This window comes from Chelonia mydas, chromosome 9, assembly GCF_015237465.2.
Source record: "Chelonia mydas isolate rCheMyd1 chromosome 9, rCheMyd1.pri.v2, whole genome shotgun sequence".
NCBI classification, from domain to species: domain Eukaryota; kingdom Metazoa; phylum Chordata; order Testudines; family Cheloniidae; genus Chelonia; species Chelonia mydas.
Window position 1 is genome coordinate 49337469 of NC_057855.1, and position 26436 is coordinate 49363904.

Genomic DNA, 26436 nt, shown 5'->3' on the forward strand with positions numbered 1-26436 from the left:
CTTTACAGACAGCCTGAATATCTATATCCTAACAGCAGGGCAGCATGAAAGGAATACCAATTGCTATTGAAATTCAGAGTCAATTCCCTGCCCGCATGTCTCAGTGCATCGGCATGTGAAGAGGCATTGCAAAAGCCAAGGAGGAAGGATGGCCAGAGAGCTGCACAAGCTGCTTCAGGGTCTCATTGTTGTGCACATATTCATAAGTCAAAGTAGAACAGCTCAGTAGGTGCCAACAGAGTCAAAGCTGGGCCACTCGTTTCCAGGTCAAATCCTCCCTCCCCCCACTGAGTCCATCTCCTGCAACGTGTGAGCTGGAAAAGCATTTGGGATATTGCCATTTCATGATCCCACAGTACTTGGTTTGGGTACATGGTGGTCAGATGTGGGAGGACAGACACCCTCCTCCCCCTCATCCGAAGGATTTTCATAGGCCGTATCAGCAAAGAGACAAATGGCTTTTCCCCGGTGGGATCATCGGCACAGCAGGACCACCCAGTATGGTGTAGATGTGACCCCCGCACAGAAATCTGGAGGCTAGTCAGAAAAGCCTTCCCCAAATCGTCTTTTCAGGACACAGGACACACATCCAACACAGAAGAGGAAAAAAGGCAATTTCAGAACAGAAAGCAAAATCTTTTATTGTACACAGTACAGAATGTAATGCAGCTTTGCAGGAGATGCACGACCCTGCTCAAGGAAAGGTTATTTCAGATCACTCCTCAGATTAACCCTTTCTGCACTGTAAACTTTCCACCCTGAACAAAAGCTAGCATCCATCCCCTCGGTGCAGGAGTGCAAGAGTGATGCCTGCATCCCACATTTCATGACTGTACAGGCCACTTTATACATCATGGGGAAAGAAATTTAGTCTACAAAGAGTTAATCGTCATACTTTCAAAAAAAGTAACGACTCAGTCAACAAACCCAAACCAGGTTAACTAAGAAGGAAAAAAACCCTATACAGCATTTACAACAAAAATGTATAGATAGCTGGGGGGAAATATGCAAATAGGTAGAGCATATGGGAGTGGTACGGGTAAGTTAGGAAACGGTAACTGCATGAGGGCATGGGATTTAGGTGAACGTTTTGTTTATGGTGAGACATCCCTGAACTCCTCCCCCATCCAGGTATTACAGCCTAATTCTTAAAAAAGGCCTCCTCTTATAAGATCAGCCTGAACACACTGAAGAGGGAACTGTGACATGGAAATTAAGCTGAGAGTTCTGTTATTTGTATGTTTCACCCAGTCTCAAATCCCAGGAGCACAATGGAGGGTTAACATTTGAGCAGTGATATGGAGTGGAATAGGTAGTTCGGGAGGACCATACCAGCCAGGCCACAGGGTCACACCTTGGAGAGAGTTAACCCAGTGGGATATGCATGGATTATATACATATAATTCCCAAAGTGTGGGAGCTGCGCTCACGGGACCCAAATAGCAGGGCCCTGCTGTCTTGCAGAACACTCCGAACGTATAGTGTGCAGGTGTTCCATTCGGTATCCGATGCGGAGAGCACAAAGCAGACGCTAACGGGCGTGGCTGCCACGCAGGGTGCAGTGTCCTCAGAGCATTGGCACTGCCGCGGGGAGGCTTGCAAAGAGCAGCTTTGCCTTAAAATACAAAAGACTACAAAATTGGTTTATAAACTTCTCCCCAACACGTGGGAAAAAACCCTGCCACAACCCCCCTTCCCCTGCAATTAAAGCCACCCCCCATCCCTGAGCATCGAACAGGGAGGAAGTGATGGACTCCACAGGAGAGCAGGAACCCGTGGTTCCAGAGAACCGGATCAGGAGTTAGGGGAGCTGTCCGGTGGGGTTTGTTTTTATTTAGAGAGAAAACAGAGGTTTCCTCAGGTCTGATAGGGGTGCCAGGCATTTGAAACCACCCAGAGTGTTATCCCACTCCTGGGATGCCAAGCACCACACTTTAAACCTAAACCAGACTAGCTTGGATCGCCCCCCACCCCGCAAATCCATTGTCTGTGCAAAACAAAGCCCTTTCCAACACACAAGGCAGCTACAAGTATTGTGATTGATGCAAAGCAGATTGTCAGGATGGTGTGCTGTACAGTCACACAGTCTAGCCAAGTTCCAGGGGGACCATTGGGCACAATGGCCACACCTCACATGTCCACAGCAGTGTAGCCTGGAACAAAGACTTCATGTTAACCCCCTCCCCGAAAAACTCTTCGTGGTTGCAGCATTTGGCAGATCTATCCTAGTCCTTAAGCTATCAGATTCTGTCTTCTGCGGGGCCACTGAATGTACATTTTAGGCTCCACCAATCATGCTTACAGTGTCCAGTTTTATGAAGAGCAAACATTCTTTACAAACCACTGCCTTTATTTGCCCAAACTTGACTTTCTAGCGCTAGCCTGCAGCAAGTCAGTAAGCAAAGCCCTCCGCGTAGGGAAGGTTGCTGCAGTGATCCATCTCCAGGAGGTAAGCGGGGTTGTCTTCAAAATGTGTCAGAGGCAAGGTATCGTCTTCGGTCACGTGGCAGTCGGGCTCGGCTTTCAAGAACGGGCGCTGATTGTCTGGGTAGGCCATGGAGAAGAGGGCATCAGGGTCACAGACAAATTTATAGACATACCGCTCGCCAGCCACCTAAAAGCAGAGACAAACGCCTGTGTTAGGATGGGAGAATTGGGAGGCTCCAGCATGCTCCAAAACATTCGGCTCCTACTTATAAAGACTGTTTGTGCAACATTTCACAAACTCCATCCATAACAGAAGGAACAAGACAGAGCTAGGAGCCAAAGGCACAAAACTTCAAACCGATGGGTCATCTCTGTGGGCTGTCAAACGCCTGTATGGGAAGGGGTGCAACGGATAGAAAGGGGTTGTGGAGGGGGAGTTGTGTATGTGTTGGCTAATATTTTTCAAGAGACATATAGGGAATTTGGACAAGTATCTTCCATTACTTTTGAATGGAAGATGTGCCTAAATCCATAGGCGGCTTTTGGAGAGGTAAACAGCGGTGTCCCTAAGGGATCTGACCTGGGACGAGTGCTGTTCAACATATTCATAAGTGATCTGGAAAAAGGGGTAAAAAGGGAGGTGGCAAAATTTGCCGACTATACAAAATTACTCAAAATAGTTTAATCCAAAGCAGACTGTAAAGAGTTACCAAGAGAACTCACAAAACTGGGTGACTGGTCAAGAAAATAGCAGATGAAATTCAGTGTTGATAAATGCAAAGTAATGCACATTGGAAAACAATCCCAATTATCCATACAAAATGAGAAGAGATTAGAAAGATAGTCATCTCTTTTCCAAGATGAAAAGTCTAAGGGGAGGAATATGACAGAGGTTTATAAAATCATGGTGTGGAGAAACAGTGCTATTTACCCCTTCACATAACATGATAACCAGTGGTCCCCAATTAAATTAATAGGTAGCCGGTTTAAAACAAACAAAAGAAAGTATTTCTTCACACAATGCACAGTCAGCCTGTGGAACTCATTGCCCGGGGATGCTGTGAAGGCCAAAAATATAACTGGGTTCAAAAAAGAATTGGATAACTTGATGGAGGACAAGTCCCTCAATCGCTATTAGCCAAGATGGTCAGGGATGCAAGCCTATGCTCTGGGACAGATCACTCAATAATTCCCTGTTCTGTCCATTCCCTCTGAAGCACCTGGCATTGGCGACTATCAGAAGATAGATACTGGGGTAGATGGACCATTGGTCTGACCCAGTATGGCCATTATGTTCTTAGAATCTCAGCTGCCACACGTGACTCAGGACACATGGATGTGGATTAGAATGGGATGTCTCAGTTCTTCCACTAGGGGGCAGAATATTGAACAAAGCCCTTAACTGAGCACTCATCCACACAGTATTAGAAGTTAAATGGTACAATTTGCATAAGGGCTGGAGGATTCATTCTCGAGGACCCTGACTACAGGGTGTGCTCACGTTCCCAGCACTACTGTTTGGATTAGGATATTTATTGTCATTTGTTAAGGCAAACTTTGCTCCTCTCCCAGTGAAAAGTAGCACAATGCTTCCGAGGGCTTATTACTGACGCTTCTGTTAAAGATGGCCTCTTTAGGGCTAAACCAGCTCTCCAGTTCAGAAGTGCTTCATCTGATGGTCTGTAGACCAGCCCTCTCCTCAGTTTACTAGAGCACAATCTCCATCTGGCTTGAAATAGATCAGGGTGAAAGTGGAATAGTCAACGAGCCACAATCCCCTACATGGACACAGCTATACTGGTACAGTAACTCCTCCTTAAAGTCGTCCCAGTTAACGATGTTTCGTTGCTGATCAATTAGAGAACTTGCTCGTTTAAAGTTACACAATGCTCCCTTATAATGCTTGGCAGCCACCTGCTTTGTCCACTGCTTGCAGAAAGAGCAGCCCATCACAGCTAGTGGTGGGGGCTTGGAACCAGGGTGGAACAACAGCCCCCTCACCCCCCACCAGTTCCCTTAAGTTCCCTGTGCGACAGTCGCCCAGCAGACTACCAATTGCCAGCAGTTCAGCTGTCTCTCCCTTCATTGCCATGTGTTGCTCCTGCCCTCTGCCTTGGAGCTGCTCCCGGGAGCCTCCTGCTTGCTGTGCAGGGTGGGGAAGAGGGGGGGCTAATGTCAGGGTATCCCCCTCCCCCCGCTCCTGCCCCCCCATCTCCACAGAGCAGGGGGACACACGACAGGGCTCAGGAGGGAGGGAGCCTGCTGGCAGCAGCTGCTGTCTCCACGTGCTGATCGACTTAAAAGGGCAGCGTACTTAGAGTGGGGTCAGCTACTTAAAGGGGCAATGCCCGTCTCCCCCCCCCCCCCCCCCCGTCTCTGCCATGTTGTCTCCCCTCCCTCCATTCCTCCTGTCTTGTAGAGCGCGTGAGGTTACATTAACAACAATGTGTTAACTCTTGAGGACTCAGCCCAATGCTCATCATTTAGCAGTAAGGCATTCCCTGGGAAATATCCCTTTCACCACCTCAACCAAGCTTCACAATCATTGCTGTGTACAGTATTAAACTGTTTGTTTAAAACTTATACTGTGTGTGTGTATACACACAGTGTATGTATATTTGTGTATACACACACACACAGTTTTGTCTGGCGAAAAAAGTTGCCCTGGAACCTAACCCTTTCCCCTCCCCATTTACATTAATTCTTGTGGGGAAACTGCATTCGCTTAACATCGTTTTGCTTAAAGTAGCAGTTTTCAGGAACATAACTACAACACTAAGTGAGGAGTTACTGTATAAATCTGCCTGTAACAGCTCAGTCTAGGTTTAGGCACACCGGCAGCCACACTAGGGTTGTCACTATTTCAGTACGACAGCCGTACCCCTAACAGAACAGTTAACGCTTTGCTACTTTGCATTCCGTTCCCATAAGGCTGCATCTTTACAGTTCGCCCATGAGATGCTAAAAAATTAAATTGGTGCCCCAGTCTCTCCCCTAACAGCCCCTGCCCCAAACCAGGTTACATCACGGTTTCCCACTGCCTTGGTTTGGTGGAGTCACTTCCCTCTTCCAAGTGTCTGTCCCCAGAGCAACAGAAGCTGTGGGACCTGGGTCCCACTCCTGAAAGGTTATGCAGCTACTCAGGAATCCGACTAGCCATGGGCACCACACATGCTGTCCTGCTGCTGCTGCCAGTCCCCACCCCCTCACCCAGAGGGGCTGTCCCTATGCACCAGCCCTCAACCCTCAGGCATCCAGCTTGCTGTTGACAGGCAGCGGTGACCTACTTGCCTTCTGCATGATGCCCTTTTCATAGTAGTAGCGCAGAGAACGGCTGAGCTTGTCGTAGTTCATGGCTGGTCGGTTCTTCTGGATTCCCCAGCGTCGAGCTACCTGAGGAGAGAGGAGACAGGCATGAAGACCCAGGGGCAGCTCTGATGGGTTTGCCAAAGGTTAGTGATACTGAGAGGGGTCTCAAAGAGCCTTGGTGACCAGAGTCCTCCAACAGGTATTAGACCCAGGCACAGCCAGCACCTGCACGTACCATTCAGTCCTTGCACTAGCCAAAGTGGTAGTTTGTTATGTGCTCATATGTCTATGAGAAATTGGGCCTTCACCAGCAAGTAACTGCTCATACATCACGGAGCAGCCAAACAATGGCTGCTGGACTCAATCTTGCAACCACCAGGCTCTGTGTCCCATTACCAACCCCCTGAGCCGCCCAGGGGCTCAGAATATAGCAGGCTGGCTGAGCAATCACTTCTACCCAACCCCCGGGTTATCGACCACTAGCCATTAGCACGCGGCAGCTAAGCTCTGTGGTTTTGGTTGCAGTCAATAAGGAATTACTAGAACGGTCACCTCAGAAACCTGAGAGAGGCAGCCACAGGCAGGAGCTGCTAATGGGCTGCAAGAGAACCCAGTCATTTCTAAGCAGATTCCGGAGTAGCCTGAAGAGGTTTACTCATTTCTGTTCCCTTCGGGAGCAGGAATCTGATGACATGAGGCTGCTGCCAACCAATCCACCCTCTCCCTGGGGATTTCTGGAATGGACAATAAGCCACACGGCACCATTATCCACTTGGAGATAGATTAATGGGATTTCCTGACACTAAGTGCACTAAGCCAAACCCTGTCCACCTGAGGCATTGTAACAGAGGGGAAATGCACGCAGAGGCCTGAGGCGGCAACCCGAGCTGAACACAGAGCAGTTCAAATGGCAACACCGACTGGCAAGGCAGGTAAATCTCCCTGGCCAATGTTAAGGTTGGGGGGCCCTTTTCTGTTCACCAGGTGAGTTGCAGAGGTGAAAGAAACTTGCCCAAGGACCTCTAGTTACAGCAGCAAAGTGGCTAGTGGACGGGGGAGCTGCTCTCCTCTTCAGCTGTTTAAAATCAGAGCGGTGCATGAGTTTAGCATCCCAAGCCACACCTGTGGAAGGTAACATCCCTCTCCATCCCCTCCCATGCTCCAGGCCTAAGAGGAAACGGTAACCCCTCTTCCATAAGGTTTAGTGTTTTGGCCTCTATTCATGGCCCGGGGAAGGGAAAGGACAGAGATTGTGGAGCTGGCTCCTGCTAACACAGACACTCGTTAACAAGGGGCAGCAGAACAGCAATGGTTTATTTGCTAGAAATCTAAGCACTTGAAAGAAAGATGCGACCTCCGGAGGGAAAAGGAAGCCCAGCTGTCCTGCCACACCCGCATTGGCCTTTCCTCAGTGAAAGCTGTAAGGTGCTACACCACTGCAGGCAGGACAGCAACCCCCCCGCCCCCCCCCCCCGGGTCCCTCCCAGCCTAGCTCTGGATGCGCCTCCAGAGCACGCTGTCCGTTCAGTCACAGCCTCTTCCTGCCATCACTTCCATATGCAACAAGAGTGTTTGTGTACGCAGGGCTTCCAAGCAGCCCTGTAGCTATGGTTACATAATCGCCTTCCAGCACCAGGGCTCCGCTAGTGGAGGGGGCCGCAGAAGAGCTCCGTCTGTCGCAACATTGCACGACGCTGTGCGCTGGTGAGCCCCACGAGGCCTACTCACAGCTAGCCAAGCCCTGGCTGGGGACTGCTCCAGGAGTGCGCGGGCCAGTTAGCACTGCAACAGAAGAGAGCTTGGCTTCCCTGCCTAGCTTGCTCTTGGCCGGGGGAGATTACATGACTCCTGTCATATCTCCTCCACAAAGAGAGGCGGCGGCATCCCAGGGACCATGGCTCCTTGCGCCCTGGTGGTTTTTTGTCACATGTTCCACCCTCCCCACCACTTGCATCCCCCCCTTAATTCCATCCTTCCCCCAAAAGGCAATAAAAGCAGACTCATGGTGAAAGCATTTGCAGACTGAAGAGCCGCCTGTCAGCGTTCAGAGGGTGCTCAACTGGAAGACAATCAAAGCCACTTGATTAGGGAGCCTGCCAAAAAAGCCGTTTGAAAACCACAATTTCCATGCACAGCGCAATAGAGATTATGGATCATTACCCAGAGTGCACTGCTCAGCAATGCAGCTGGTTTCAATTACTTAAACTGCTTCTTCCTCTGCGTCACTGTGCAAACGTGCCCTGATGCTCCTCGCAGAGGGCGATTTAAGAAGCCCAGTGCCTTCTTGGAATCGCCAGGGCAGAGCCGACAGCTACAGTGGAAACCTCACAGATCCTGATAGGTGTCCAATGCACCTGGCAAGTGCTGGGCCAGCCCAGTCCAGGGCCACGTGGGCAGGGAAGGCAACATGCTAGAGTGAAAGGGAAGGAAGGATTCTCACAGAGCGCCCAGGAAGAGCATGTGAACTGGCAGCTACAGTATAGGAGATAATGACACAAGCACCCAGGGCTCCTGGCTGGCAGATTGGTAGCAAGCAATCTGGGGCTCCGGCATAGCAGGCATGGAGACCTGGGCTTGTGCCATCTGTTCAGCCCCCCTGGGCTGTGTTACAGGCGGGAGAAGATCCGACAACAAGCTGTGACACAGGGCCCAACCCAGGGTCACCTGCAGGCTCCTGTGGGTGAAGGACAAATGAACAAGGGCTGCGGAGGAGACAGTCTGGTTCCCACGAGAGGGAATGCTCTTCCAAAGGTAACGTGTGTGTCTCAGCCCTGGGCAAAGTGCAGTTACTGCTGGTGGGAATATGGGCCCCGAATCAGAGAGACCCAAGCAGGGCATGGCTTACACTGGCATCACAGCAGTAACCCCCTTACCACCGTTACACCTTTTCACTTTGCAGTCAAAACGGCCCTATTTTGGGTTCCCAGCTGTTCTGGGGCGGGAGGGACATATTTCCACATGACATTTCTGCTGTTCAGTGTCTGCTGAGACAGGAATTGGGGATGGAAGTTGCAAGTTAATTGCTCCAGTTGCCAGTGGAGACAGCATTGCTGGCTTTTGCATCTTGAAGACTACTCAAAAGCAGACTGGGTGTAAAATAAAAGCTATAGACTACGCTGCTGGCAGGACCTGCACACGTCACAACCGCCGTACCTGTGATTGCCTGTAGTGCCTGGCTGCGGAATCCCGCCCTTGCTCGAGAATCTATGTGTCCATTTGAAAACAATTCTCGCCCTTGGAGCAGCAAAACAGCCCCAAGTAAGCAAACAGAAAACACACTCCTTCACCCACAGGAACAAAGCAAGGCAGAGGCAGCAGTGCCTGCCTGAGCTGGCAGACACCTCTGAGAGGTGGGAACTGCTCCTCTTCCCTCACTGTGGTGTATGTTGACTCTGAAACCTAGTGATGAAAGTCTAAATATCAACATTAACTATCTCACTGCTGGATGTGTCCACTACAGTGTTTGAGGCCCCAGCACCAACCATAAATCTACCTCCATTTCTGCCCAAGCTCCAGCACTCACCCCATCTGTACTCTCTGTCTGTGAGGCAGACCGCAAGGCTAGCCCAGCACTGACTCTACAAATGGAGAGCTCAGCACCCCCGTCCTAGGTGAGCCAGAGTCTCAGACCTCCTCCAGTGCTGAGCAAGAGCCAGACTATTCCCCATATGGCTGGAGGGCCTAGCTGAGCCAGCCAGGGCCCCAGAGCTCTAACCACTGCCAAGCATATACCAAGGCAGCTATATTTGTTCCATCCCAAGGCTCCGTATGCCTTGTCCAGCCTTCCTCAAGAGGCTGAAAAGCCGCTGTACACAGCCCCTGCTCACAGCGCCCACAGGACCATGGGTCTCCCCTCTGGAGATCCAGAGCACACTCCATGGCCACAGCAAAGATGTTCTCTACCCCCCCCGCCCCCTCAGGCCTGCCTGCCTGCCATTTAGGGAGAGAGAGGGGGTGGAAAGGAGAGAGCCCTGATCAGCCTGAGGCTCCAAGCCAGTCATTCATTTCCAATAAGGATTAAACCCCACTAGACTCAACCCTTCCCCCACTGTTCCCCCCACACTGGACCAGGCAATGCCCAGAGTGCTGGGGGTGGGGGCAGTGGGTTGGGAACAGAGGCCTTTGTTTCTGGGTTGTCACCAAGCCAGCAGCCACTGGCGAGTCCCGCGGCCAGCTCTGTACCTCTTCAGGCTCGATCAGCTTGAACTCCATGCCCCGGCCTGTCCAGGCAATGAAGTGGGCATTGGCCGGGTCATCAAGGAGCGTGACCAGGAACTGCCAGAGCTGCAGCGACCCTCGTCTCTGGTATGGAGGCCCCTCCCGATACATGGTGGGCTCCTGCTTCACTTTCCCTGCGTGGGAGGAGAGACACGTTAGATCACCCGCTCCCAGCACAGCAGGGCCCCGGCTCGCTGCCGACCTGCTGTCTCCTGCACTCGGGGGCAGCCTGGCTGGTCTCTAGCCCTAGAACGAGGCTGCCCGAGGATGCCACCATGCCATGGATAGAGAGTGGGGCCTGGTGACAGAGCCCAGTTCCGGTGTCCTTTTGCCACTGGCTTGGGTTTCTCATCCTGCTTTTGTCAGAAGAGCCGGCCGCAGGAATTCTATTAGGCAGCTCCACGCCTGCCCCCCTGCCACATTACAGCCAGTGTCTTACCTTCCAGCCTCTCCGGCACCACGCAAGTGTCATCAAAGTACAACCGGGCATCTTTTTCATAGGAAAACCCTAGGAGGAAAGCATGCCCATTAGCTCTGCAGTCCAGACCAGAGAGGCGACATAAGAACGGCCATACTGGGTCAGACCAAAGATCCATCAAGCCCAGTATCCTGTCCTCTGACAGTGGCCAATGGCAGATGCCCCAAAGGGAATGAACAGACAGGTTATCATCAAGTGATCCATGCCCTGTCACCCAATCCCAGCTTCTGGCAAACAGAGGCTAGGGACACCATCCCTGCCCATCCTGGCTAATAGATTCATGGAAGATAGCCATTAATGGACCTATCTAGCTCCCTTTTGAACCCCGTTATAGTAAAATACCTATGCTGAAGCATACATGACATGGGTGCAGAGGTGTGATTAGCTGATTGTGCTATTGAACCAACCCAACCCCAGATCAGAAATCTCCTGGACACCTGCCAGCTACCCCCTTTGCTTAGGGAGACCATGGCTTTATTTGAGGCCCATCTGATGCAGTTTCTCAGGAAACTGAAATTTGTCTGGTATGAATCCAGATCTCCTCGTTCTAGCAGAAGGTTTCCCTACCATCCTACTGGGACAGGCAGCCAGTGGCATTAATAAATGCTGACTGTCACCAGCCAGCTCAGCAAAACAAACACACTAAAAAGGCTTTCAAGAGACCATTGAGAATGCACGAAAGACCCCGCTGAGACTAGTGAAATCCCAGCTGCTACAGTGCCATAGCCACAGACATGGCCTGGGTTGGAGTCCAGGCTACAAACCAAGCAGGGCCTTTGTGCCGGGGGCAGCAGCGGCACTACTGGAGAGTTAGAACCTGTAAAAACCACCGTATTCCTGACGGCATGAACTCATTCATACCCGCCTTTTGGATCGACTTCTCTAATGCTCAGGCCCAAACCTACTGCTCTACGAGCAGATTTGGACCATGGATTGTTTCCTCCCCTTCACCTTGAGGCCAGGCATACAGCTAACAGCTTTAGAAAGTCAGCACATTTCACTTGCAAGAGGAACATCCAAGGATAGTCCCATTTCTGGGCTAAACGGTGCATCGGCTCACTTGGCCTGGCCCTCAGAAAGTTGGATTCTATTTGCTGGCAGAAAACCTGTCTAGACTAGTTCAGTGAGTGAGCTGAAAGCCACTTTGCTGGCTGAATACCATTCAGATTTCTCCTCTTCCCCAACCCGTGTAGCTCCAGTAACTGAAAACCCTCTTACTGTCTCTATCAGGCATATTATCCCAGACTAGAGGGTACAGCCAAGTATGTGGCCGTCGAGATGTGTGGCTGAGAATGGCAGCGTGGTTTCCCCTTGCTCTCTCACGCAGCTGGGATGGTCTGTTAGCTCAGGTGAAGCGTCAGTTGAAATGGAGACGCACTATTATTAGCAGCTGCATCAGGCACAGCCGCCCGTACCACCGTCTAATACACCCAAGAGCAGGGCAGGAAGGAAGAACTCACGCTGCGGTAAATGGGAGTCTCAACAGTCGCACGGAAGGATACAGAGTGCCTGGTAAGGGGCAGATTGGATCTCTAAAATCAGCAGTGACGCTGGTTTGCTATTCCACCTGCTTTTCACTACTAGTGCTTGACTCACCCCAGTACAGAAAGGAAGCTACAGATGGGTGGGGGTGGGTACCAGAACCAGGTTCCTAGGCCTCTCCCTTTCTAAAGCAGTGGTGGTTCCGTCACAGTAGTAGCACCGTCAACGGACACTCTTCTCAGGGTCCTTTGTGTCACTAGCCACCACAACCCTCTGCCCCAGTCAATGCCACGCAACTCTGCACCCGTGCCCGTCCCCACGGTGCTCCATCTTGTGTACACACGCGCACACTTACCCTCCTGGCCCGTGGGGAAGTAGCCCCCTCCTCTCATGTATGACGACTGGCAGGTAGGCACTTCTGCAATCAAGACAATAGCCGAGTTAAGCCTGCGCTGAACCAGGCAGCACCACACCCTGACCACGTGGCAAAGCAGAAGCAGCATGCTGAGATAGCCCCACGCGGCCCCCTGGGAATGTTACAAAGCCACTGCGTGCGTGGTCAGCAGGCGCAATGGCTCAGCACCTCCACCTGCTGGACGGGGTCAGCATCACCCCATCACAGGCCACATCATCCTCCCAGGGCCCTGGCGCTGCTCCTTGGCACACTGCATGCCTCCCACCCGGGTTTGGCAGTGCCATGAGAGCAGGAAACCCCGCGAGATCACAGTTAGCCCTACAAGCAATTCTATTGTGGTGACATATGATGGGGCGCACCCGGTCTTCCCAGCACTATATGGCAGGGCCTGTCCCTACCATCCCCACTCAGGGCAGAAGCAGCAGAGGGGGGATCCTCCAGGCCTGCCTAGAGAGGCCTCCCAGAAGTAGCCAGAGCTCAGCTGGGACCAGAGGGACTGGGGAGGGGGAGGGCTCCTCTCTGGCCACAGGAGCTCATGGGGGCAGCCAGGGTTTGATCCTGGCTGCACTTGCTTAAGCTGGGAGAGAGGGGCACCCTGGGAACGTCAACCCTGAGCTAAGGGGGAGGCTAAAGGGACCAGGTGGGAAGAGGCCCAGGGAAGCAGCAGCAACGAATTGCAGGGAGCTGTGTGGGGCTGCTGGCTGTAGCGTCCCTTGGCTGGCACCAAGAGCAGTGCGGGGCCAGGTCCCCCCGCCCCAGGGAAGTGGAGTCGAACCCGAGACAGAGACAAGGCTTGTTTGGCAGCCCCACCTAAGGGCTGAGTTTACAGAGCCCAGAGCCGGGGCTGAAGACCCAGGTGAGGGCAGACAGTTTTGCTGGACTTTTGCTACTCCGGAAGGGGTTTGTTTTGAGTGTGTGACCCCGCCGGAGGCTGAGCCGCTGAAGACCCACCAGGCGAGGGTGACAATATACAAGGGGCCTTGGGGATCAGGAAAAGGGCTGCAGTACTGCACACAGCAGCAAGAGGCGCTCGCGAGGTGAGAGCTCCCCACATAAGATTTCAGGGACTGCTTGATGTTCATTTTGACTTGCAGACTTCTCTGAACAGAGAATTCCCCCTCATCTAGGAAATTAGAAGCCTCAGAAAACAGGTCAGCTCGTAGCTCTCAACTATTCCTAGCCCACATGACTATTTACCACCTTGGATTCAACGTGAATGATTAAACTGAGGTGTCCTGAACACAGCATATTGATCCTGGAGGTCTTACAAACCAGCTCTTCTCCTCTTCCTACAGGGGACAGTCCCCTCCTCATTCACTCTCATCTCTTTGCAATGGCATGCGGACTCAAAATGAGCAGGGAGAGGTTATCAGCACAAAGTACAGGCTCCTTCCTGGTTTGGAAAAGGCAATCCAAACTGACTTGCAAAGGCGATTAGGAGACATTTAATAGGGAAAGGTCTGTTTCAACAACCCACTTTAGCAGATGGTCTTAAAAGAGACCAAGCCCAATAGTTTATCTTCTCCCACATAGCTCAAGCAACACAAGAAGGGAGGAAAGTTGGAGATAAACAAGAGTCCTTCAAAACTTTTAGATATGCCCCCCCGCCACACACACACACACCTGCTCCATTTTGTTGCTGACGACTGCATTCAATCCTGCCTTTGAGAGGTCACCATATTTTTAGGCCTAAGGCGATTAGAGGATTTTCCGTTGTGTAGCTAGGCCCTGCACTGTCAGCAGCCAGCAGAAATCACACAATGGGTCAACAGAGTCGGCTACCTGGGGCCAAGGGGAAAGCTTAGCCCAAGCCCACATAACTCCATGTGCTCAGATAACCTTTGCCCCTGTGAGCTAAGGGAAGGTGGGCAGGAGGAGGCATTCTGCACACAGGTCTGCAGCACAGTCGAGCAGGACCGCTGTGCAGATTACTGGAGCTTAGATACAGCAACATCTGTTGAGTGCCTGATGCTTGTTCTTTATACAAAAAAAAAAAGTCATCTGACATTCTAACTTGGTTAGACATCAGCTTGGGGGCAGCGTGCGGGGCGAGGTTTCCCGCACCCGCACCGGGAAGTGCCGAGGTCACACAGGTCACCGCTTTAATGCAACATTATCAAGACGCCTTAGAGGAAGTTGCCAGCTAAACCCCAGCAGAGGCAGGTGGGCCAACTGCAGCTCCGTTCTTCTCCTAGCGCGGCAGATATAGTGACACTTCGCTGCACCCCAGCGCTGGCTGGGAGATCGGGAGAGATAGCAGCTTGGCTCTAGCCTGGAGCGTGTGAATCAGCTGGAACTCGCTGCATCAACCTGCTCCCCGCCCCAACCATTCGGGGAAGGACTCCAGCCACACAGACAGCCTGTACACGGGGTGCTAGGTTATGTGCAGAAGGTGCTTCCTTCCACAGGGCCTCGGGCAAAACCTGGGCACTGACCTATGGCCAGCAGGGGTTCTTTGGAGGTGTTTTATTGGCGTGAGAAAGCCAACAGGTTGCTGTATGTAAACACTGCTGTTCCCTTTCCCATCGGTCCCTCACTGTGCTTGGAAGTCACCCAGCGGACTGAGAGGGCATAGCAGCGCCTACTCCAGTTTAGGGCATGAACCAATATGCTGTTCAGCTTCAACAGAGCCGTGGGGAGTGACTTCTCCATGCTCCCCCGCCAGCATTCTGCAGCTGCTGCAGTGCCTGCACTCCCCCGTAGGGGGCGGTTTTCCTTTCCGACACACCGCACTCCCTACAGGCACTGGCTGAGGTCCGCAAGTTCCAAGTGGGGTCTATTCCTCACAGTAGGGTGCTCCACAGCCTTCGTGAAGCCCAGGGTCCTGCGCACGAGGAACACTACAGCAAAAGCACCATGGCGGGCTTCCTGGCTAAACCTTTCAGTAGCGTCTCCAGAGCTGGAGACCCAACTCCCATACAAACCTGAGTCAATGCAGTAATCCCTGGGCTCCTGCTTAATGCCCATTGGAGACTGGTATCCGTGCCTTGGGGGCCCTGGAATGCCCGGGACACCGTGCTCGTAGAGGGGATCATGGTACTCCTGTTTGAATCCCTGAGGAGGGTGCGGAGCGGCCGGGACTATAGGCTCTGACATCTGCCTGTGGTAGACGGGGCGACTGTCTCCAGGAAGGCCTGGCGGAGGAGGGAAAGGATGGCAGGGCTCAGACAGCTGTCTCTGAAACCTTTGGGGGGAGGGGGCGGAGAGAGAGAGAGAGAGAGAGAGAGAGAGAGAGAGGTGTTACTGTACAGCGAAACCATCTATTCCCAGTTCTGCCGAGCAGGCAGCCCTGCGGGAAACCACGTCCATTACCCTGACAAGAGTAGAATACCTAGCCCTGTTTTCCCCACTGCCAGCCGCCACTGGCAAGGCCCAAGGACCCCCACTGAAGACGTTCATTAACTAGAGATCACAGGTGTCAAATGCACTCTCCCTCTGAAACGGAGGCTGAGCTGCAATGCTGGGCTAATGACCTGCAGCCTGAGGTTTCTGAGCAATGCTCAGAGACCGGGACTGGATTGGTCTCACTCCATCCAGGCTACATCCAGACAGTGGTGGGGAATGACACGTCACTGCCCTCTCCTGACTCTCAGGGACGTTTACCATCTTTGTGGGTGTGGCATTCGGAGCAAGTCAGTTCAGTCCCCCTTGGCCAGGCCATCGCGACTTGCTCCTTGGTCCAGAGCCCACTTACCAGCTATTGGTAAACAAGACCCCACCTGCATCAAAGAAATTCACACAGACAAGGGCCCACTTGGCTGTGACCTTACAGCAGGCGTGCGAGACAAATACCTGTCTCCAAGGGGACCAGGGAGTAGAGGACAGGGGATAGAGAGAGAAGAGTCCCAGGATGTTCTGCTCCTGCGCTGTCACACAGCTTGGACTGAGGAGCTGGCAATTACATAACGCTGAATCCATTCCAACCTGTGAAAGCCAAGTGGCCTCTAATCTGCCTCTGGGGCTGGGATTAAGCATTTAACTCTCTGGCGCGGCATGGGCCTCCAAGCTCTCAGGGATGCTCAAGGTGGCAGAGATCAGCCTGGGCCCTCGCAGAACACAGCCCATCTGAGGCACCTCTAGCCAAGTGACCTGCTGCTGAACCTTGTTGCACATCCTTCTGGGATCCTTAACGCTCAGGTTAAGGAAGCCACTGAAAGGTGCCCAGGCGTGTGCCAGCGGCAGGCACAAGTTACAATTTGCTGTACCCAGGCAGCGGGGTATGCCGGGGAACCCTCAGCTGGCGCCAGCAGGGGAGGAGATTGGGATGCGAAAGGCATCCTTCCCTATTTGTAATGCTCCAAAGGCTGAGTGTTGTGACTTGGGAGAGATGTGGACAGGAGCCCAGCCCAGCCCCCATCCCACAAGTCACTGCTCAACATCTCAGCACCTTGAAAGGCTATCTCTAATCAGTTCCTTTCCCAAGCACCAAGGCCCCTGGGACCTTTGTAACTGGATCCTTTGCAGCTGACGGGCCTGGATTACTCCACTTCCGATGGGTGCCCCTCTAACCTTTCAGCCTGAAACTCTAGCACTGTGGTGGTATGGCCTCTGCAGGAAGAGGCACTTCCGGACGGGCACGAGCCAGTAGCCCAAGCATAGCTGTCAGGTCGTCTGGAGCTCACAGCCCTGGGGGCTGCAAGGCGACCTCAGATGCTAGTGCCATTCACTAGGGCTTTTTTGGAGGGGGTGTGGGGAAGCAAGGGAAGAAAGATGAGAGCAGAGATATCCAGGGAGGTGGGCTCAGCTTTTGAAGCCCAGTGTTGACTTGTGTTCCTATGGTTTCCACTTGTGCAGATTAGGGAAGCATTTCAGATCTCATCCTGCTTAAAATAAAGCATGGCCAACTTTGTGCACTGACCTTCATTTGACTATAGCCCCCGCCCGCCCGCCCTGCCTGCTCCTCTGTGCGATCCCGCAGCTGAGACAGAAAACAAAGCACCTGTTTACAGAGGCAGAAATAGGGAAACCTGACAGACAGCCTAGCTCCATTTGTAGTGAACCAGCCCCCTCTTTCTACTCCCCCATTATTTCAGCAGATCCCATCTTTAAAGAATTCTCCGCCATGCACGTCCGTGACACTTCGGAGAGAATAAACCAATGGCGCAACTAACTCAGACTAAGGAATACAGATGAGGATACAGACTTCCTGCCCCCTGAACTAGGCAAAAGCGCATCTAGGCCTTTTAAAGCAATCTACCTACCTAGGTTCTGGCAGCACCAGCTTAAGGAAAAGGACATGAACAAACAGTGAACAAACTGCTGAAACTAGGTTGAACCCAGATGCTTTTTTTGCACATCTGTGTCACTGCAGCTGGTCTTGAGTGTGCAGATATATTCTACTTAGCTCTCTCTGGGAAACTGGAGATGGGTGACTTTGATGGAATAAGACGGATACACAGCTTGGCAAGAGTCAAGCAGAGTAACTGATAAAATTCGGCATCAGGCTGAAAGGTAGAACTAAGTGGGTTGTCACAGTGCTCTCCAGCAATGGACTGAGTAGAGACAATGTGGAGCAGTGTCAGACACACAGCAATGGGAAGGTTTACAAGCACTTGGGAGGCTATGGTTAAAATACACAGAACAATCCCAACAAACTGCAGAAGTGCAATAGAAGCAACACAATAATCTGAGGTCAAGGAAGGGCGACTGTCAAGTGATTTCCAGACAGGAGGGAATGACTACATCGACAGATGAGCGAGTGGTACTGCAGAGGGGGGCTTTGCATTGTGGTCTGCGTTGCTGGTAAGTTGGCGTGAAGTGGAAAAAAATATGTTGGGAATGTTGCCTTGTTTTGCAGAACCCACAAATATTCTTAGCACGTTACCCCCAAAACTCGGATCCGGTACTTGAACCAGGATGGAGGATGTGCAGCCAGGAATTTTGGCAAGGCCGTGTGAACAGGGCGGCAGGGTGCTGGCTCCACTAGAGGATGTTCTCAAGGAGGAAGAAAGCAGCTGAGATTCTTGCAGGAAGTGACAAATGTTGCAACAAGCCCGTTTATAAAAAAAAAAAAAAAAAAAAATCCAGGCTCTGGAGTTTTCATACGTGCATTACACTTCGAACAGGAACAGAAACAGTACAATTCACCAAAAAAACCAGAAGTCACCTACTTGGCTCTGTGAAGGGAGAAGTCACATGGCAAAAGCCGAAGGTAATTATCGGAATTGACTCAGGCAGATTAACCTCAGCTTGAGTCAGTACTATATTAGTGTACGGGCAGCACACTAAAAACGTTCTAAAGGAACTGGTGAATTCTGAGGAAAGCAATACAATGCAAGGTTTGGAGAACAATTTTTCCTTGGTCTTAAGAGACTGGGATGTGTTCAGTCTAGAGAAGAGATGGGCAGGGGGTCAAGATACTCAAAGTATCTACAGATACGTGAAAGGCATGTTCTCAAGAGGAGAATCAATTAATACCATCAGTAAGTGAAGACAGAAGCAATGTGGGAATGGATAGCAGACAGAACCTATCACCTCTATAAAATCAGTTCAAATCCCACCCCGGGTCTTTGTGATCCAAAGAACTGGCTGCTCCATTTCCTAAGTCAAATTAGTTTAGTGGTCCTAGTCCAAGTGCTGTTTGACTAGCTTCTACAACAAAACCCACAACTGGTACTGAGCGGCACATTTACTGCAGTATCAGTCTGAAGAGCAATACGGGCAGACACACCAACCAAACCGCTCATCCCTAGAGGAAGTCCCCCCCCCACAAAGCCAGATAGGAGTTTGAGAAAAATTACAGGGGATGGGGGAGAAGGGCAGTCAGTGCCATCACGGCTAATGCTGTCTCTCTTCTGGGAAGAGCCCAGACAGTCTCCAAGGCTGCTGACCTGCGTCTTTTCAAAAGAAAAGAGCTCAGAGAAAAATCCGCAGAGATCCAAGTAATTGGTGTGAACTACAGCAAAGGAAGTTTCCAATATTAACATTGATCATTTAGGCAATGGAGCAAACTGCCAGAAGAGCCCTCTAGCCACGGATCGAAAACAAACCCAAGACAGGATTCTCCAGTGTTCTGTGAAGGCAAAGGAAGGCGTTCCAGAAGTGAGCCATTGAATTGGAGTCAGAGATAACCCTCTTTTCTCTTTGGGAGGACAAGGCAGCCCCCGGGCTCACTCTCTGTTAGGAGGGGGAAAAGGGGAGAAAGTTGCCTAATGTTCAACACTGAAAAAGGTGATATACTTGACAAGTGTACTGTTACAAGCCAGCTGCCCCAGCTTACAATAACCCTGTGGTTCCAGGGCTGGAGAAGGAAAGTTAGCAACTATGCCGCAGGTACCGCAACGCCCCCTAGAAAACTATTTCCTCACCCCAACACATGGTGCAAGACCAAGAGATGACCCATCCCTGCCAATAGTAGGGGGGGATGGGGGGGCGGGGAAGAGAGAGAGACTGTGAGGGCAGAAGGCTTCAGCAATGTTACTGAGCATGCTCAGCACAAGCCAAGCAACAAGAAAGTGGGGGTGGGGAGAGGCATGTGACCCCGTGTGTCACCTCTGGTCAAACGAGCAAAACCAACGAGGAAAGAACGTTCAGAACACAAGACACCAGGTCTCTTGCCGTGCATGCGCCATGTGACAAAGCAAACCTGGCTCATTACCTGTGCTCCGCTGGATACTGGTTTTCAGGCATCATCTTTGGCATGTGCATGGGCTGATGAGGTGGCTGGGGCACAGCGAATGTTTGCTGCCTTGGCTCCTGGAGAGCGTGCGGGGCAGACGCCGGGGGAGCCCCCCGCAGTGGGCCTGCCGGGGCAACATGGACAGCGGTCTGCACTGATGCAGTGGGTGGAGGGTGAGGAAGCGAGGAACTCTGCTGGACAGGGGACACGGGGGTGGCAGGTGGGGTTAATGGCTTGAACCCAGCAGGGGGCTTCCTATCATAGGCACTGTGAACAGAAGATGGAGAGGACCACGATGTAGTGAGTACGGCATTCACGCAGCTTTCACCCCACTACTCAGAACAGCCCAGACTTGTTTGCATTTCCTGGTTGTCAGGCAGTGACAGTGCTAACACAGCCCAATCTGCTAGCAGCCCCAAGAGAATCTTTGTACTTCACAAGAGTGACAGACAAGGTGCGTCACAGGGACCTGCTTTAACACTTGCCGCACGTTTTCCTCAAAGATAATTTTAGCTTCCACTCATTAAAAGTAAGAGAATAACTTGTCGTATTTCCCCCCCGCCTCCTTCAGGCCTGTTTTCAGTGTATTTTGCAGGAGCTAGCTGTGACCTGTTTGATGGACCAACCTCTGCTAATCGATACTAGTAGTTAACATACAGCTGAGCATCACCTAGTGCTCACTAGCAGTTAGATAGCACTATGCGTTCGAGAGCCGTGTAGATTTCGTTTCCAGAGAAATGAGCATTCTGAAGAAGCCTGCACGCACAGCGCTGTCCAGGATTCCTGCAGACCTTTGGATCTCTAAACAACTGCCTTGGTGCACGTTAACATACGAGAGCCCTAAAGAAACATCTCTTGGAAGCCAATCCTGCCCATTTGCTTATTTAGGGTTGTTTTTCCAGCTTAAATCAGCAATTGTAAACAGTGCTCATGGAAACACAAGGAAGTCTGATGCTCTGTGCAGCTTGGCATTGCCCTCACTTCCATGAGTTCAGGAATTTAATCAGTAAGAAGCTAGCTCTCATAGTGAATGCGCTTAAAAATCTCCCCTCCCACTAAGCCTGGAGGGGTTTTCATTAGCATCACAGAGGTGATAACATCTGTCTCAGATGGATTCTCCAGCATCTGGTTTCCATGCCTCCCAGTCCCCACGCCACCCCCACCTTCTGTGGCCCTGGGGGCGAATCCCAGTTCTACCTACCAATAGTTGTAGAGGCACTTGTCTCCATAGTTAGTACAGAGAGCCTGGTCACGGCTACAAGACGACAACTCGGAAGAAGGGCTGTGGAGCTCCCGCTTGATCTTTGTCGGAGGTGGGGCGTGAAGTACCACTAAAATCAGAAGAGGGAAAGAAGTGATTAACTTGCATCACAGCTTCTCAGTCTCCATACTTGGGACTGTTGCTGCAATCCGCTGGCATGGATTTCAGCGAGTGTGGAGCCATGCGGGAGAAGGAAACGGACGGATACTTCCAACGCTTAACTGCACGCACTAATTAGTGCGCAACACAATCCTTTTTAAGAGCAGACTCTAATTTTACTCCCCTTTATGCTTAAAATCTGAAATTTCAGCCAATGTTTTATGACAGTAACGTATGATTACCACGTACCGTTTGGGAGACGGGGCTTACAGTCACACACTGCCTTTTATCACAGAGGATCCTTCGCAAATGACCTGCTTACTGCACCACGGGAACTCGGCCTCCCCTGGACGATAGGGCAGCCAGCCAAGCAGAAACTGTTCACAGCATATTGCCCAGTAGCAGGGGTAGGCAGTTTTGGCCAGGCACCGAGGCAGGCCCCATACTTTAAAGGAGCAGGCCTTGGTATCTTAGTGCTTTCAGATAGCAGACAGGCCTCTTGGCTGTAATCTGTTCTATCAAGGACATAAAAATCCACACCCGCTTCCTATTGCCTAAGCACATCCTCGAAAGCCAGGAGCTTCCTGATGGAGCACAGTCTGGCACAGGAGGGCCAAGAATCAACGCTCTGTTTTTTGCACAGAAAGCGACCCTCACCACCATCATTGCAGGCCAAACTCTACTTAGTAACTGCAAGCAGATCTGCCTTCCACTGCCTTGGAACACAGGGGGGCCAGGACCCCCAAGAGGGGACGTACAAGCTAGCAGAGGGGGATGAGCCTGTTCTCGGCAAGGAGGCAGCACAGCCGTGCCATTCAGAGCTGGACTCTTAGGGGCCAGCCAACAGACTCTCAGTCACCTGTGGAGGAGGATGTAGGAATACAGGCTGCATCCATCTCCCGCAAAGGGAAAATCATTTGTCAGAGTGATCTGGGACTTGTGCTGCTTCAGCTACAGATAGGGGCTTGGGAAGGAGAGCGGAGGGGACTTTAATAGGATGCTGGCCCTTTAAGAGAAGCTTCAGGCCCAGCACAGCCTGTTCCTGATTTCCACCAGAAAGTGGGTTGGATAGCAAGGGATTCTGGGAAAGGCAGGACCCTGTGAGGTAAGTAAGCTTCTTGCTCAGTCTGAAGAAGCCGGCTGCAAAGCAAGATCTGGTTGTGCATCATGAGTGCGGAGGAGGGGGTTACCCGCTGGGCAAGGGACTGGAGTACCTCAGTGCAGAAGCTGGAGCCCCAATCCATACAGTTCACCCAGCGCAAGCAAGTGCGCCGTGGCACCACACCCCAAGGAGCAAGAGAGCAATGCAGAAGCGAGACAGGAGCCCCCCCACCAGCCACGGCCAGAGGAGACTGACCTGGAACAGCGGGAGGGCAGTATTTATTCCCCATACAGGGTGGCATGCGGCACCTAGTCGGGAGCCAGTCTCTCCCCCTGTCCTGGTATCACTGACCTCTAGGAGTGGGGGGAGAGGTCACAGTTCTTTAATACAAGACCAGCAGAATTGCCGCAGCACTGAGAAACAACAGTGACAATCCTGCAAGCTGGTCTCTTTAGCGGCTCCCCACGACCACCGAGCCACAGGAAACGACTTCACTTTTCCCGCTCTGCAGAGAGCTAGAGTGCCACTGAAATGGTGGAACAAGAGCTCTGGCCTGACCCCACCAGCAGGACTATCTGCTCCAGTAACGGGCCCTGACTGTCTTCACTGGACTGCCACCAGCCCTAGAGACAAACCAGGCTGGGGAATCAGGCTGGAAAAATCCAACAGGTTTCCCTGCGGGTAGTGGGGGAACTGGATGAGGCTCTCTGGCCTGTATCATGCAGGAGCTCAGACTAGGTTATAAGAGTCCTTCTGGCCTTTGCAGCTATGAAAAGCTGGGTGAGATTTTCCCTGTGTCTTTTAAAAGGAAGTGGGCCATTCACTGGGTGAAACGTCAGCCAGTCAAACTTAGCCCCTGCACAGAAAATGCAGAGACTAAGGCCAGGTCTACACTAAACCTGCTATGCGTGAAAAATCCACACACCCCCAGCTATGTAGTTAAGCCCATTAACCCTCCACCCCTGTCGGTGCAGACAGTGCTAGGTTGACAGAAAAATTCTCTCTGGGGCAGTGGTTTAACTATAGCCACTATGGTTGTAGGGAGTGGCTGCACTGAAGCACTAAAACTGTCACTGTTGCAATTTAAGTGTAGACAGCCACCTTCCACTATCGGCTGGTATTTGGCATAGCTCTGGGAAGAAGGGAAAAGATCAACACAAGGATTCCTGCCCAGCAAGTGTGCAGAAGGGGGTGGTCGCTCAGCCTTTGGGGGAGTCTACTGACTGCATGAAGAGAACTGCCACACAGCTCCCAGCTGGGGTAGGGGTAGAACATCACATGCTGCTCTTCAGAGTTGGTGACTGGATTGTGCTTGCCTGCCGAACTGTCCTTTTCCAGTAGGGAAGGGAGTTAAAAAACAGAGCAACCCCTCCCCCAGGCTCCATTTAACACAAATGATGGTGTTTGCTGGCTCCTTCTATGAGCGAGAAGGCAGCAGAGGGGGATCAGCAGCAGACATGATGGCAGCCCGCCAGAGGCTCAGATGTGCGATAACCACATCAGAATTAGTCTGGTGGTGCTTAGCATAATGCATGTTCCCGTCTTGCAAAGCAAGGGCAGTTAGTGATCACTGGGGCAGGGGAGGAGAACAAAGAAAAAGGAAAGGCGGTGCAGAGCCTGCCCTCTGAGCGTATGTCTACACTACACACTAAGCCCAAGCCCCCCTTCTGTCCACACACAAATCAGTCTGATGCGGATCAGCAAGCACGCATGGCCCAGGTCCTAGGACCCTGCCGGTGGGAGGAGGTCAGAGCTCAAGTGCTGCTGGGACTCAGGTCCAAGCCCTGTCAGTTTGCAGGGTGGACGCATGTCAAGCCGCAGATCCGAGTGAGAAGGTCTGAGTAGTGCAGTATGGACACCTTAGCACTGCTGAGACTCCCAGGTCCACCAGCTGTAAACCCAGGCTTGCAATGTAGTGTTAATGCTCAACAACTGGCTTGGAAACACCTAGTACATACGCCCGGGTCCCACAGACCCGGGCTAAGTGTGCAGCGCAGACAGACCCTGAAAGGGCAAAACATGGGCCTGGTGACTGTGCTGAGGGGGACGGGCCTGAGAGCTCACTGTAGGAGTGCCTTTAAAGAGGGCCTGTGACATGATTGACAGTAAGCTTGTCAGTTTACAATACACCTCAGAGGCTACATGAAACGTCTGTTAAGTTATAAAGGACAATGCTCCCGAGACACAGCAGGGAGCAGTGCACAGACTAAGTGCAGCGCAGGTCCATAACTGCATGGACACAGCAGACACCTGCTAACCTGCAAGTGAACAAGACCCACTGAAAGACATGATGTTTGCAGATTAGCAGAACAAAAACTACAGAACTAATGCCTCAGCGCGCACCTGGGTTGTTTGTCCACCCAGCTGTTCAGCTGTACAACAGCCAGGTAAATACACTGTTACAGTTGGTCAGACATCATAATCCAAGCCCCATTCCTAGAGCACTCTGGACCGAGAAGTGGGGAGATGCCACCACTGTGGGTGGGATTCCCAGTGCACAAAGCAGCGAAGGTTCACTTTACAGGGTCTCACCTCTATGTTTGGGGACGGTGTCAGGGCAGTCAAGAAACGACTATGAAGAGTTGCTTGCAGTAAAGTGACCATGAAGCCATTTAGACAGATCTGCTCTATGAAGAGCAACTTCACTGAGAATCCCCCTCTAGCTGGCTCTCAACCACTCGGCCTTACTGTCCAGATGGGAATCGAGTGTTTGTTGCCAGTCCTTAATTTGGATTCAAAGCCCTCAGAGCAATAGGCACTGACTTCTACTGGTGCTGGTGGGCGCTCGAACCCCCTGTCCCCAGCCCTGCCCTGACTCCATCCCTGCCCCCGCTCCCGCCCCCATTCCAACCCCTTCCCCAAAGTCCCCGCCCCAACTCCACCCCCTCCCTGTCCCTATTCCGACTCCTTCCCCAAATCCACACCCTGGCCCCGCCTCCTCCCCTGAGCACACCACATTCCCCCTCCTCCCTCGCTGTTTGGTGGCAGCAAGCGCTGGGAGGTAGGCGGAGGAGTGGGGACGTGGCGCACTCAGGGAAGGAGGCAGAGGCGAGGTGGGGCAGGGAGCTTGGCTGCCGGTGGGTACAGAGCACCCACTAATTTTTCCCTGTGGGTGCTCCAGCCCCAGAGCACCCACGGAGTGGGCACCTATCCTCAGAGCAACACAGAAAGATGCCATCCTACTCCTGAGAGAGAACAGGAAGACTCACCCCTGAACTCACCCCTTGACTCCTGAGGTCAAGAATATGGCAACACTTTTTAATAGGCAGCTTTGCCTGGAGTACAACCCCCAAACAAACACCTCCTCCCAAGAGCCGGCTGGAAAGCCCAGCTTCTTGAGGAGATTTTACAGTAAGGAAGCTTTTCCTCCACGAGTGAACGGTACACACACATTCCCAGAAGCCTTCCACAGGGAAAGCACACAAGCAAACCCACCAGCAGATTGGCCCCTTCTGCGATCATGGACAAATACTTTGGAAGCCGTGAAGATAAAAAAGCAAGAAGGACCCACGTGTTTTACAAGGACTGACCTGCTCAAAACTTGGGGCAACTACAAGTTTTGACGCAGCATAGACATGGGTGGCTCCCATCTGATTCAATGAGGTCCCCTGGGTTTTGCTACATCATTACAATGACCACTGAGCTCCTGGGAGAGGGAATTCCCCTGATCAGACATTGCCAGTGGAGCTCTGGTCTCTGGAGCAGTCCCTGCCCTCCGGCAGCGTGCTAGTCAATCTGCTCTCCCTTCCGACACCACCGGCCTGGAGGCAGTGGTTTGCTACAGAGCACAAATCAGAAGGCAGAGTCCATGGGTGTAGAAATCTTAGGAATATAAAGCTTCAGATTATGGATTATCGAAGCCTTTGGAGTCATCTGGTTTTGGAAACTGCTTCCACAAGGCTCAACAGAACAGCACCTTGGGGTTTTGCAGACGGGCGGCCCCATATATTTAACCTTTCTTGTTTGCTGAAGTTGCAGCTATTTTAGCATTGATCAGGCTTAACAGGGCTGTGGCTCTGAAGATCCA

The 26436-nt window shown here is 52.0% G+C and overlaps 1 protein-coding gene across 4 annotated transcripts in view; it reads right to left on the reverse strand.

The window, feature by feature from the left end:
* Positions 1-615: 615 nt before the first annotated feature.
* ETV5 (ETS variant transcription factor 5) overlaps positions 616-26436 on the reverse strand; it is a 38490-nt gene continuing 12669 nt past the window's right edge. For 2 of the 4 annotated variants that reach the window (XM_037908988.2, XM_037908989.2), the window contains exons 6-13: positions 21149-21278; positions 19927-20214; positions 15254-15513; positions 12270-12332; positions 10394-10462; positions 9919-10088; positions 5719-5820; positions 616-2614 (exon numbers count right to left, since the gene is read on the reverse strand). In XM_037908988.2, the coding sequence (XP_037764916.1) occupies positions 2393-2614; positions 5719-5820; positions 9919-10088; positions 10394-10462; positions 12270-12332; positions 15254-15513; positions 19927-20214; positions 21149-21278 (1304 nt within the window). In that variant the 3' untranslated portion in view covers positions 616-2392. The remainder of the gene's footprint in view (positions 2615-5718; positions 5821-9918; positions 10089-10393; positions 10463-12269; positions 12333-15253; positions 15514-19926; positions 20215-21148; positions 21279-26436) is intronic. The other 2 variants (XM_037908990.2, XM_043522293.1) reach the window with 1 other exon arrangement.